The 15,145-nt window shown below is 34.7% G+C and overlaps 1 protein-coding gene across 1 annotated transcript in view; it reads left to right on the top strand.

Moving 5' to 3' along the window:
* The window catches only part of TRDN (triadin), a gene marked incomplete at both ends in the record, with an annotated part of 296,330 nt that overhangs the window by 109,904 nt on the left and 171,281 nt on the right, over positions 1-15,145 (top strand). Inside the window, 2 exon segments of the mRNA XM_079716733.1 lie at positions 8,545-8,599; positions 9,406-9,465. Of these exon segments, the coding sequence (XP_079572859.1) occupies positions 8,545-8,599; positions 9,406-9,465 (115 nt within the window).

Genomic DNA, 15,145 nt, shown 5'->3' with positions numbered 1-15,145 from the left:
CAAAAAATATTTAAACTTATCTTCAAACCTCCCTGGAATTTTAGACTCTCATTTCTTTTGATTGCAGCACTGTGCAGAGCTAGGCATGAGGTAACTCAGCTCTGTTGGGGGTAATATGTTAGAACAAGGGTAATTCAGCTTAGCATCATGGAAAAGTAGGTAAGTCTTAACAACTGACTGTTGAGAAATTAAGGGGAAAAAAGTAACACAAAGACAAATAGGTGGAAAAGTGTCAAGAAAAAGGAAAATGTAAAGAAATATATTCCACAGATTATGAAATATACATTTTAGTAGACATTAAATATATTTCATTAGAAACTTGCATCTCCAAACTTAGAACTTTTCTCTCTTGTTATAATAGTCTCGATTTTCCATTATAGATTAAAAATGGGTTTTGGGGAAATCATTAGCTTTTTCCCATAATAAGAGAAAGAAGTTTTGTTTTTCTTCCCCTATACATCTGACAATATGGCAAGGGATGTCTGTCTGATTTAACTGTCTAGTTGCAATAAATTTTTATTCTGGAGATCAAGGGATGACAACCAAGAATCAGGGAAGGGTAAGGAGCTTTCTGCTGATCAGGACCAGCTTCCTTCTTAAGAAATCTTTCATAACTTTCATGCTAGTATTAAAAATTAGTGTTTTTTCCCTATATTTTGACAAAAGAGAAAGTTAGGGATGAGAAGTTTTGTGAGTAAGAGTGAATGTGATTTTTAATAGCTTTCTTATTATGAAATTCTTGTTGGAACCCTCTTGTGCCAGCAAACTTTTCTCATGAACTATTTTATAAGAAAGAACCAGGTCCCTCCAAAGCTCTAGTTTAAAAGTACCAGTTTTTCTTTATAAAACATTTATTTACTATTTGTGTCAGCTTGACCTAAATGTTTCTTTCTATTATATAAGTTTATTAGAATCCCCAATGAAATTATTCATCCTCTCTAGAACCGATGAGAAAAGTGGCTACATCTTTAAAGCCAGATCTGTTTTATCCAAATGGAGTAAGGGGTCTTGGCAATTTTTCACATAGTAAACAGTGACAGATATTTGTTTCAATTATGTGAGAATTTTGTGTAAAAATTTTTAATCTACTAGAATAGACCTTATACTAGGAAGAAGACAAAAATTGTGTTAATGGTTTGGTATAATTTATGAAAGATGAGGGAATTTATGTAGTCCATCATTTGAAATAAACCTGAATTCAATATATTAAAACAATTACAACTAGAAAAGTTGTACTCTTTGAATGGGCATTTATTTCCTTTATGAATATTGATATCTATTGGGCATATTTTTAAGATAAAAGGCTTCAATTAAGAATCAGACTTATAAATGTGCCCAATATATCAGTAACTTTTGGTAATTGAGTCTTTCTAATTTGTTTAGTAACTCAAGCCCTAAATTCTCAAAGACCTGTTATAAAAATAGCCATATCGGGACTTCCCTGGTGGTCCAGTGGGTAAGAATCCACGCTCCCAATGCAGGGGGCCTGGGTTCGATCTCTGGTCAGGGAACTAGATCCCACATGCATGCTGCAACTACGAGTTTTCATGCCTCAACTAAGAGTCCACATGCCACAACTAAAACACGCTGCAATGAAGATACCGCATGCCACAACTAAGACCCGGCACAGCCTAAAAAAAAAAAAAAAAAAAAAAAAAAAAAAAAATATATATATATATATATATATATATATATATATATATATATATATATATATGAAAGCCATATCTTTGAAATGATGGTTTAGAGTAATGTATATTTTGATTTTGAATGATAACCAACTTTTTCCCTAAATATCAATAATTTAGTCACAAAAAGGAAAGTCTCAATTTTCTGATGTTTCTAGTCATTCTTGACATTTTAAATGCAACAAAGTACTTTTGCAGTTCATTTCCAACTATAGAGAAATGTAGAAAAAGCATATAGATAAAAATATGAAAAAGTAATTATATGTAAATAATATGATTTTGAAAATGAACAGCTATTAGAAATGAATCTTATATTTTCCTTACCCTTGTAGAAAGATGCATTAGAAAAGTTTACAATAAAAGATCTTGAGCAAGCAATGATTCTGCATAAAAAGTAAATTTTAATAGGGTTAGAAGCGTTTTTAGAAAATCTCCAAATGGCTGCAGCACCCAAAAAAGAAAAAATCCAAGAAAAACAAAAAAGAAAATACAAAATGCTCTCTTTGGAGCTATCCAGAGATGAGTTGTGTGGATGGAGAGCTTCTCACTTGAGCGTAAAGGTCAATAAACTTTAATTGAACATTTGCTGTCTGAAATGTAAAAGCACTGAGAGGAAAAATAAATACCAGAAAGAAAAAGATGAGCTGTGGCCACCTTCATTTATATAAACTTAATCCATTCAAAAGTAATGCAGTCACTTATCTAAAAAGCTTTTTATCATTTTTGAAAGGTTTGGGAGAAATCTACCTTATCCACTTTAAATATGAAGTTTAATTAACATAAGAAACTTTTTTTGCAGTTTGAAATGTATCAAATAATCTTTCTCTTTGCATTCCTTTTTGCATACTAAATTCAGAAACAGAAAAAAATTGTCGTTATATCAGAGAACTTTGGCTGTGAGAGAGCTAAAAGATAAGTGTCAAAAAGAGAGGGTAGAAATTGGCACTTTTCTCTCTGTGCCTCAGTTCGTTTGCAATTTTTTGTTAGAATAAGTCTACCTCAAACTTCTTATTCCATGTTGTAGGGGAAAGATCAGAGTTTGCAGTGATCCTTAGTTTTAAATCCTTGTTCTGTCACTTATGTGATTTGTGAAGTTGGGCAAGTTACTCATCTTTCCTGAGCCCATTTTCTCATGGGTTGAAGGATGTGTTGACTTTTATCTGAGAACTAAGTATATACTAATGCATGTAAGGTCATGTGCTGCATTCTGTTATAACATTCTATTACAGTATAATTTCCTATCACCTTAAAATCAGTGTGATTAAACCAAAACTAATATATTTTTTTTCTGCCTTGCTCTGATCACATAAAATAACTATTGAGATCACTTTTCCACAATCTTTTTTAAGCTTAAAGAACTGTATGTAGTCTGGTATCTTGAAAAAGTTTGGATTTACACTGATTAGCTCTGGAGTTCTTTGGGGCGTTTACTTCATGAATGGTATTGTATCACTAAGAGTTGTCAGCCTTTATCTGCAGGACAGGACTGGGCACTCAGCAGGCACCTCAGTCCCTCCAGCCAGCATTGATAGTAACACGTGCCGTACTCAGTTCAGAATTCACATACCATTTTTCCCTGGAGCAGCTTTCACACTTTTTGCTCTTGGGTTTGGGCCTCTACTGTCTCCCTTAGACTCAGACTTTAATGCCCCTAAGTCCATATTGTAATTGTAAACTTTATCCCTTCTTAGTCTCATACCTAAAATTCCTGGAAGGAATAGTTTAAAACTCTAGACCCGGCAAAGGGTTTGACATAAGGTTAAATAAACATGTGTTGATTAAGTGAATAAATTGTTTATATAAAAGTCTCTGGGTAGTCAGTGGAAGATGCTATACAAGTTCTGGTTGTGAATTTTTTGTTGTTAGTAGCTGATAATGAGAAAAGCTGACTTCTCAGAATAATTCAGCATTCACTAAAGGAAAAGTCAAGGCAAAGACTGGATTCAGGTTCTGAAAAACCAGTTTAGTTATGCCAGATAACTCAAGTGAAGTCCTTGAAGAGCTTTGCTGTTATAGCAACTTAAGCACAATGTAAAGTGAGGTACTCCCACCATGTTTCTCTAATGTTACATTCTTTCAAGAGTCCCAAATAAAATTTAGAGGAAAACACGAAGAAGGATATTTGTACTGAATCCTTTTACTTTCTTTTTTTTTTTCTTTTTTCTTTTTCTTTTACTTTCTTAGTCTTCTTCATTGCAGTGTGATCACAAAATCCAGTGGGGTACTTGGCTCCAACCAGGCAGCAACAGCCAAAGTTCCTCTTAAAACATAAGTTATCACAATATAATTACTCTGCTTGAAACCTCTCAGCAGCCTCCTACCTCACTCACAATAAAATGGAAAATTCATATCATGAACAAGATTTTGTGTGATCGGCCCCTGCTACATCACTGGCCACCCCTCTTCTCACTCTCCTCCTGCATCCTCCACTCCAGCCACTCTGGTCTCTATGCTCTTCTTTGAATATAGCTCGAACGCTTCTCTTTCAAGGTCTTCGCAGATATTTTTCCTCTGCAGGAGAAGTCTTCTCCTCAATAGCCAAAACTCTTCTACTTTTTTTCAAGAATCTTTTCAAATGGTACTCGTTCAGAAAGACTTACCCCTGTTCCACCTTAAAAGAAAAAGCCACTTCTGATCTTCTCCCGCATGCTCTAATCCTCTAAACCAAGCTTTATTTTTTTCTGACCCTTATTATCACCTGATATTATATACACATATATACGTATTCATATATCCATGCATACATATGCATATAAACATATTCATTTTTAAGGCTTAAAAATGGACTTTTCTCTAGCTTTAAAATTTTTTAAGCCGTAGCAAAGCCAGAGAATGTACAACAGCTATTTACAGATTTAAAGCTTTTTACGTTAACTGTTCTCAGAAAAATTAGGAAATAAATACTGCATTTGGGGAATAAAGGAATAGACAGGTGAAGAGGGACTTAACTACATTCTACTCATTCCCCTGACTTTTGTGGTTGAAGACAGAAGATTCCCTTACAGTTTCATTAGGCAAAAACTACTAATTACAGCAAAACTGAAACTGGAATCCACTTCATTCCAGCACAGTGCCCCTTCATAAACATGTTAATTCCTACTTGAGTATTTTTTTCTTAAAGTTTCACAATATAAAATATTCCTGATACAGCCTCCCTCAACACGGAAAAATAAGAATTAATGTGCATTTACTCAGATTAATAATTGTCACACTTAGAAAAATTACTGAAGAGTATATGTAGGCAGATTTTGATTGTTTCTAAAATATAGTAATAGCTAGTTATTGCTATCATTATTTTTTTTGAACATCCGCTTTGGTCCAGGCACTTTTGCTCAGTTTCTTCACAATAAGCCAGCAAGGTAGATTTTACTAGTCCATTTTTTAAAAGAGGTAAATGAAATTCAGTGTGTCAGAGCACATTGCCAATGTGACAACCAGAAGGGGTCAGAGACAGAATTCAGACCAAGGTCACCCATGTTAGCACGAGTGCTTTCTCTCTTGCTCCATTCCCTTCTGTAGATAACAGTGGAGAACTCTGATAATCATTGGTGTAATTGAACTTATCTGTTTATGTGAAATTTTCCATGATCATACTGTGACTGGGGTTCCAGGCCAGCCTCTGCCACTCTTTACAAACAAGGTGACAGGGACGAGGTGTGCTAGAATGAGTTGTTATGAAGAAACATGACTGGGACCAAGAATACATGAACCCTGGCCAGAGAGAGTTAGAAGAAGAGCATGTAAATTTTGGATAATCTCTACAGTAGAAAGGCAAAAAGGGGAGGAACAAACATAAGATGAAAATGAAGCATTTGCATTTGTTTGCTCGGTTTGCTAGGAACAGGCATCTTCAAAAGCTTTACAATTATAATTAACTATTGTGGATTCTCTGGCTTTGAGATGGCATAAAAACATTTAAAAGCAAGAGAAAAGCCCATTGTAAGGGCTTAGAAAGTAAAAAGTAAGTCATTTAATTTTTCTTTCATCTGATGTTAATTTATGCAGAAGCTAATAACATATTTGTGGCTCAGAGCTGCTCATTGTGGAGAGGATTTCTCTCTCAGCCAGCCTTTCCTGTGATCCCTGCCAGATAGAGCCGTCATTTCCGGGCTTATGACACTTTTCTCAGAGAAAGGCAGTATGCTGATAAGTTCACACTCTATAGACACACTTAATTGCGAACGCTCTGAAAATCGATGATATAAAGTGTCCTAACTCTTCTCTATTTTTTACTAACAAAACAGCAAACAAATTGGAGGAGAGGATGAGGAGGAAATTGGATATGTGGGTGCACAGTCAAGTGGAAAGGGAGCAGTATTGTTGACTGTTGAAGGAGACAAAAGTCAAGGGAAGGAGAGTTTTCATATAAGAAACATGGGTTACTTTTATATCCAAGTAGGATATAATTAAATTGTTGCGCCTTTTATAAATGAAAAGCTTAATTTCACTGCTGCCAAATCACCTAAAGAATAGACAGTCGTTCTTGAAGAAATGCATGAATCTTCAGAAGTTGATGTTTTAAAATGAATTAACCACGAATAAAGTAAGCCCCATAATGACAGCTTAAAAGTCTAATTCATAAAAATGTTATTAAAGTACATTATTTATACCTGCTTTTTGTGGATTTCTGTTCTTATTCATGACTCTTTCAGTGTATAGCCATAATCACAGGCAGAGTGTATAATGGAAGCATTAATCAATCTGAACTAAGGCAAGAATACTGTATCACCACAATAAAGTCCCAGCTATATTAATATAAAGGGTAGAATTTATTACACAAGACAATTCTCTTTTAAAAAAATGAAAAGAATGTCTTCCATCTTCTGGCCTCAAATACCTACTTTCCTTCTGAAGTTTAATATAAGATTAACTAATTGGCACAAACTTTTAAATGAAATATTTATTCATCTACATTATGAAACTTAGAGACTCGGATACTAAGTTGGATACTAAGTTGTGATCTTATCGTGACTATGGCATTGATTTTTAATATAGGCTAAGAAATATTTACAACTAATCTGTATTTTAATTAACTCCTTTCCTAGCACATGACATCAGATGGTGATGTTTAGCAAATGCCAATTCAACTGTCTGGCATATGCATTTATTTATATAAGATGGAAAAGTCCTTGCTACATAAAATTTCTCCCAGAGAAGCTGAAAGTAATGATACTTAAGTCAAAAGTGTCTTTATGGCTTCCCTGGTGGCACAGTGGTTGAAAGTCCACCTGCTGATGCAGGGGACGTGGGTTCATGCCCTTGTCTGGGAGGATCCCACAGGCGTCAGAGTGGCTGGGCCCGTGAGCCATGGCCGCTGAGCCTGCACGTCCGGAGCCTGTGCTCCACAACGGGAGAGGCCACAACAGTGAGAGGCCCCCCCCGCCAAAATGTATCTTTATTCAGAATTTTAAAGATTTTTGCATATTTAGTATGTATAAACCTTTAGGAAAAGGCAAAGTAGAATTCCATTGGTTTATTTCTAACTCTAGAACTATCAAAATCTGACTTCTTGATTTTCTACTTCTGACTGAATGAGCTGTAAAGGTACATTGTAGACACATTTGGACAGAGTGTGAATATATTTCTCCCTACAACACTAACTTATCTCTAGGAGTCATGAAAAGAGGTTCTTTGTAAATTATACTTCTGAGACTGCAAGAAAGTGTTGGCTTTGAGCTCGTAGGTAAAAAATCTCTATACCTAAGGGAATGAATTAATTCCTATATTTAATAAGATGCCAGTGTTAGTAGGCAACTTAAGCATTGATACTAGAAGTACACATTGAATTTCTTCAGCATAGTAACAATCTCATAATAGTTCTGGGTAATGAACATCTTTGAATGCCTGGCATTTATACTTGAGTTGGAGAGACAAATGACAAAGAGAAAAGTATTTCAAATATAAGGTAAATCACATTACTAACTGAAGATAAAAATCAGTCAGTTTCCAACATTAACTGTGCTTTTAGCTGCCTCAAACCTAACAGTACTGAATATTCCATTTCAACAACTGTGTACTTCTACATGACTTTGTTATTTAAAATGAGAACACTTACCAGAAAAATGTCCGGGGATGTCTAGTTGTTACATGACTATTGCTGAGCAACATTTGACGTTCCCTCTGCCCCTCAGACCAAGGTTTTCTTAGATCTCTGAAACAGAAATCTTCCATAAAGAAGTCTAGAGGTACCACGAACTGTCAAACTGTTCTATGTGTCATCCAGACTTAACAGCAACCTCTGGGTGCAAATATAGTCAGAGCACGCTGGTTGATATGGCCACTCAGAAAGGGCAGTGGAAGTTATGTCCCCAATATGGTGCCAGATAAATGTCACCAGAATCCAAATGTCTGTTGACAAGAGGCAGATCTGAAAAACAGTTAAATCAAAATAGATATTGTTAATGGCCTAATGTATTATTTCTAATGAAACTGAACATATGAAAAGAAAACAAAAAATAATTCTTTTAGCTTACCTGCAGCATTGTTTCTCAGAAATTATATTTTAATTTTCAATATCAATATCTTACTTTAGGCACTAGACAAACAATTGTTTGGTTCAGAAAGCTCGAACTATCTTGTTCATTTTTTGTAAACAGTATTAGCAACCCACAATTTTATGCACTTACTGTGAGCCAGGCACTGTGCAGAATGCTTTGAAAACATATCTAATTTTGAAGGAAGTACTGTTACTTTACAAATGAAGAAAATAAGGCTTATTGAGATTAAATCACTTGCTCAAAGTCACAAAACTATCTGGAGGCAAAATTGACTTTAATGGTAATCCTTCATTCAAAACTTCATTTTCCTTTTGTACTAAATTTTCCTAAAGGAAATATTTTAAATTTCTTCTCTAGAAAAAGAAGAAAAGAAGAAAACTGAGAATAAAGTGACTTCCGAAACAAAAAAGAAAGGTAAGGAATTTAAAAGCTAACACATAAATTAATTAGTATCCATTTGTAATATTACTGGTAAAGCTACTGTTTTCTAGGAAAGAAATCCCCTTAACAATTTTGTTGTCATTGTTACTAACAAACAAATATAAGTATTCCAAAAAAGTAGAGATTGATAAATTTTTAAAAGAAAATTCAAGCCTAAACACTTTTAAAATTTGTTACTGATTATTTTTTTTCTTTCTTAGGAGTGGTGCTCAATTCTACTTCATTACTTTACTTGATTACATATATGAATATGAAGTTTACTATCCAATTAATTTAGTTTAATAAAATTGTCTATCAAAAGAGCAAATTATTGAATGTATGGGAAAGAAAGTAGTTAATTGGTTTGCTATGTTTTGTTCTTTTTTGAATGGTTATTTTCAGATAGTACATCTGAAGTCCCAAATAAGCCCAAGAGATTGCTCAGCTTCTAACATGCTTGCAGTGGCCTGATAGCCCAGGGAACATTCAATATATTCCTTTTAATGTCCTTTAGAAAAGCTATTGAATTGTATCATAATTAACAATGCCATCTAATGTTCATACTGTAATGAAATTTTTTTTTTTTTACCTTAGCAAAAATTTGCTCCTTCTCTGAAGGGATAGCACACCAAAACCACTGTTCTGTTACAAAGGTGCTAGTTCACTCATATTTGACATGACTATGACTCTAATGTAGAATCACTCTATACAAGATGAATTGGATGTTAATGGCAGTAAAATGTGCCCTGAAATATATGATAATTAAACAGATGTTTATAATTTTCTCATTTTACTACCAGAAAAAGAAGATGTCAAAATGAAAACTGAGAAGGAAACTGCCATGGATGTCAAGAAAAAAGGTATTGTACTCTCTTTGCTTCCTTAGTCAGATTATGTTCAGGATGTTTGTTAATAAAGGAATCTTGGGGCAATGTAAACAAATTGAATATAGGTACTTAAGTCTGTCCATGTCCAGGCTGTCAAAGCAAAACTTGCACCAGACAAAGTTAAACAGGCAAGGCAGACTTTATTCAAGGCTATTGCAATAGGGGAGAGAGACCAGAACTCATTCTGAACTCAATTTCACTGAAACAAAAAGCAGGAGAGTTTTTAAGATCTGGAAAGTGGTGGGAGGATTGTAGGCCATCTGTGTTTGCTGATTGGCCTTACTCAAAAGAAGAGAAAATTTTCTCTTATTTTCATGTCAAGAGTGTAGTTTTACAACTTGGAGCAAGGCACCCAAGGGAGTTAGGTTCCTACCCTCCCACAGAAACTGGGAGATAGAAGTACTATCTTTCTTGATGATTACATTTCAAAGGGGTGGCTCCCAGGCCTCTGAGAAAGGCACACATGGGTTGTAAAACTGGCAGGAGGCTTTTAAGAAAATTTATATCTTGAAAGATCAGAGAGAGAATTTACAAGTACAAGTTTTCTAAAGTAAATGCTCTAAGAAAAGGGAGGTCAGGAGCCGAAGGACAAGAAGATGCCTAAGTTTGGTGAAGGTGAAGAGAACTTTAAGGCCATCTTTTTCAAGACATAATGAAATTGAGTTATACATGGTATAACTTCACTTTGCAAAGATAAGAAGCAAAGAATGCAAAGATAATAATGCATTCCATTACGAAACAGCTTAGATTTTTGCTTTAAATTTAGTTCTGCTTTTACTCTTGTTCAAGCATGAATATCTGCTTTTACTCAAGTTAAGCTTAAATCTAGGTGAAAAGATATGTAGTTGTCTCAAGAATTATGGTTTGGTGATAAGTATTTTCACCCCAAATATTTCCTCCATTAGTGTCAGTGATGCTTGAAATTCCACCATTAGAAATATTCCATTCCTTTGAGTTATGAAAGAATTGTCCTCTATTAAAATGTAAATCTCTTAGGGCCTGTGTGCATGGGGTAACAAATGAATTCCTCTCAGCTATTAACACTTAAAGTGAATGAGACTTCTAGATCTTCCCTGTGTGATAATAAGCTGAAAACATTGTCATAGAAACTGAGTCAATAGATAAGCTTAAATGAAGGTGAAGTTGAAGAGAGCTTCAAGGTAGGACATGGTGTGGAGAGAGCAGACTGGGCTGGATGCCATTAGTGAAAACTTCCCTTCCTAGGAAGTAATAGCATATGTTGGAAAAAAAATGTGGTGAAGGATGCTGAAAAAGAAGATCATAAGATGACAAACTAGACATTGATTACTCTTAGTAAGTAGCAAATAGGAATTACAGGAAATCCCTACATCATGCTATAAGTGGGGTAAAAATATTGTAAAATACTGAGAGTTACATGATTTCATGGCTAATAAAATATCCAGGAAGAGATAGCCATGTGTTCTCTTGAGTTTGGGACTTGATTACTGATTACTTTGCATTTGAATTATTATTAATTTTATTATTGAACATTCATTTATTTTGTTTATTTAAAACATTCTTTATTCTCCTGGTGAAATATGTATCTTATCATAAGAAAGTGAAAACACAATTCTGACCACGTGATGATGCTGAGAAACTGGTTGCTTGGGTCATTGTATCTGTGACAGCTATATGATTGAGTGCTAAAGAGAAACAAGTTTTTCCTGGGCCATCAGTTTTACTAAAGTATTTGCAGAGGAAAGTTTTGAATTGTAATTGTCAAAGTATTTATCATAGGTGTGAAAATGCAAAATCATGAAAAATGCTTTTGGTAAAACACAATGGTGTGTGTGTGGTGGTTGTTTTGATTTGAATTCTGATTTTGAGGGGAAGGGCACAACACTTTTCTGTTCAGAGAGTGATGGGAAAATCTGATACTTCTCTGCTACTGGGAGACCTGTGTTATTAGCCCAGCAGTCATGTCAGAGTGAGATTGTGCACCACTGGCAAGAGGAATGATTATGCCAATATCCCTTCCTGCAAGTCCAGTGCTCAGCCATTGAAGCAGAGACTGAACTGGGTGCTTGCATAGCACAGCACATCAGGGGAGGGTTGCTCAGCAAGTGTTGAAAAACAAGCTTGTCCTTCTTGGAATCAGTTTTCAGTTTGTTTATAATCAGTTTATAATCAGTTCAGTTTGTTTTTGTTAAAAAAAAAAAGTCATTTTTACTTTTAAAAACACAAAACCATTGGCTCTTACAAATCAGTTCAAATTCCTGATTAAAATATGCACAAATTATTAGTTTGCAAGCTCTTAATTTCCAAATACTCAAAATTGTGTGTGTGTGTGTATGTGTGTGTATGATAGAGAGACAGACAGAGAGATTCAATTAGTGTTGATTTCTAACTTATGTTTCTTTTTAGAGTTTAATAATTCTCCAACAATATTTTCATGTGAGAACAATATGCTTTAGAAATAGCCAGTTTGAAACTTATTATGAAAATAGTAAAAATTTCTAGAGGTTATGCGGGAAAATTGAGAATTACCTGAAATCTTGAAGAGCCATGATACATATGTTATTTTTTCCTAAAGTAGTCAGAGGAATATGGCAGAACATCTGATATCATTACTGTAGTCCCAAATAGTAGCAAATTTACAAGACGTAAAATATGCCTAGATATTTATTTAATATATGGGTCTTATCATGGCATTTTATTACATTTATAATAACTTTCATATTATTTATGATTATAGAACATATAATGTATTTATATGTTATATTATTTTATTTTACTATATTTATATTTTATTATTATATAGGTGCAAATGAATCTAAGGCTTAAGTTCTAAGGTTTGATAAAAGAGCCTCTGCTGCATGAAACTTGTAAATCACACTTTGTTAGTGATCTGTTAGGGAGAAAGTGGGTGGGGTTTTATAGGATATAAAATTGCCAGTCCATGAATTGAAACTGGGTAAGTGGTACACTGAGATTCATTATAATAATTTGTTGCTTGTATATATTTGAAATTGTCCATGGTGAAAAAAAAGCCCAAATATGTCATTTAAAAACATTGAGAGAAATGAAAAAAAAAAATCACCAAGATATTTTTACAATGTTATGAGGTATGTTTTACCCTGAAGAAATGCTATGAAAAAAACAAACAAACAAGAAAGGAAACAAAAACTTTTTAAAAACATGTTCCTATGTTTGTATCAGACTTCTGTGCTAGATATACAAACCACTCTAGATGATATAAGCAGAGGGACTTCTGTACAGGGAACTGGATGCACACACAATTGTTGGAAGGACTAGAAGAATTGATGTCAGGAGACTACATTGGATTATTGAGCACCCAGGACTATCAATTGGCCAGGAAGCTGCTTTGTTCTTCAAAGCTGCCTCCACACCTGCCTCTTTGCACCCACAGACTAGATACTGAAAATGTTGAGGCCAACATCAGCCACTTACTCACATCAAAGCAACCTTGTTTGCTAAAGCATTCCTGCTTTACAGTCTCCTATAGGTGCATCTAAATGATGAAATTAAACATGCTGGGAGTCTAGAAGACAGGTTTTTGGCATTGCAATTTTTCCAACAGGAGGGAAGGTAGAATGGAAGTAGAAAGAGGCTATCCAAGGTATCTATAATAAAGACACATTCAGAAATGTTTTAGAAGATAAAATTCATATACGAAATGGTTTTGAAGACCTGAATTGTACAATGACTAAACCTATCTTTGAGTTCCCCTAAAAGTTGAAAAAGATGGCTCAATCAAGCAACATGATACAATTTGGCAATTTAAAGTGCCCCAAAAACACACAAATGTAGTTTACTTTGTTCTTTACCTGAACTGTAGCAGCATGAATTTTTTCCCCAAGAATTAGCTAAATAAAAGTATAAATGCTAAGAAGGATCCTGAAAAACCAGACTAGCTTTTCTGAAATAAGCTGCTAGAAAAGGACTAATTCACTCATTCATTTATTCTTGCATGCTTTCCTACGGGAAATAGCCACTAAATGCCTATTATATTGTGCTAGGGGGTGAGTACACTTAAAGGTGGATAAACCAACATAAGCCCTAGTCTAACGAGACCTGCAGTTTGATACGGGAGGCACACAGTGACTAAGAAGACATAATGTCGACAACTCGGGATAAGGGACACAGAGGAAACAAAGTTGGGGCAATGACAATGGAAACAATAGGTGGGGACAGTGAGCTATTTAGATAGAAAGCTTGTTACAGCAGGCTCTCTCAGAGACATTGAAATTGGAATCGGATGTATTGGAAGGATCCAGCCATTGGTGAGGACATCTTTGTGTGATGTGTGAATATGGTATGTGCATGTGTGTGTGGTATGTGTATATGTGTGATTTGTATGAGAAGACATACAAGGGGTCAGGATAGGCAGGGACATGTGCAGGTGTTTGAATTTATTAAAATTGTAATGGGAAACTCTTGAAGGGTATCAGCAGTGGAGAAAATATTTTGATTTGTGTTTAATACAAGTATATTCTCATTTAGATAATAGGTTAGACAGAGAAAAGAGAATAGGTACACCAATGAAAAGATGGTGTCATTTATTGAAATGGGGAAGCCTATACGAGAACAGCTGTGATGGAAAAAATTCAGAGCTTCCTTTTGAGTGTGTTGTTTCAGGTGTATGTGATGCATCATCCAAACTTTGTATCAGTAACTATTTTAGGTGCTTTACACATACTAACTCATTCAATCTTTATGATAAATCAGTAAATAAGCTATTATAACCCTCATTATAAAATTGAGAGGTAGTAAATGTCAGGGCCAGGACATTAACCCAGGTAGTGTGGCTCCACAGCCACATACTCTGAACAGTCAATTAGAAATATGGGTCTGGAACTCAGAGGAGATTCTGAAGTGAAACCATAGAAAGAGTTATCCATATAGATCACAGGTATTGTCCTGGGAGTAGATGAGATCACCCAGAGAGATTGTGTCAGAAGAAAAAGAGAATAGAATACAGAATCAAGACCTGGGGAATTCCAACATCTAGACATTAAGTAATGGAAAATAAAGTAAGAGGGGCTGAAAGGAATTGGTAGAGAGGTTAAAGGAAAAGCAAAGGAGTTTGGTAATAGAGACATTTCAGAAATGTATGTTTCAAGAAGCAAGAAGTTATCCACTTGGTGAATATTACTTAGAAGTTGTAATGTGAGGGCAGAAAAGACAAGCACAGAGAAGAGATAAAGCCAGATTGGAATGGAGATCCAAAAATGAGAAGAAAGTAGTGAATTTCTTTCTTTTTTGGTGTGTGTGTGGCTGTATAAGGAGTAAAGAGTCTTTTTTGTTTTTTGTTTAGTTTTGCTTTGGAAGGTGAATTTAGTGCCTGATAAACATAAACAGAATGTGAGAGATTGATGCTTAAAGGGATGAAGTATAAGTGGAAATATAAGAGATAATTTAGAATTCATTGTTTGATGAGCTCATGGGGGAAAAAAATAATCTGCATTTTTCTGAGGTAACACTACAGACACTCCAACAGTAAAAAGTTGGTGTTTTCCAGTTATGAAGAGGAATTCGTCTAGATCACCTTAGAAAGATATACAATATAAGATTAAGAGGCTGTTGTGATAAAACTAAAACTCCAATACTAAATACCTTCTGAATTGAAAGGCTCAGTTTTAGAAAAAGATATATCTAAGTGTTCTTGATG

This window comes from Hyperoodon ampullatus (genome assembly GCF_949752795.1).
Source record: "Hyperoodon ampullatus genome assembly, chromosome: 12".
NCBI lineage: Eukaryota > Metazoa > Chordata > Mammalia > Artiodactyla > Ziphiidae > Hyperoodon > Hyperoodon ampullatus.
The sequence above is the reverse complement of the archived record's forward strand: the minus strand, read 5'-3'. Positions and strand labels throughout refer to the sequence as shown.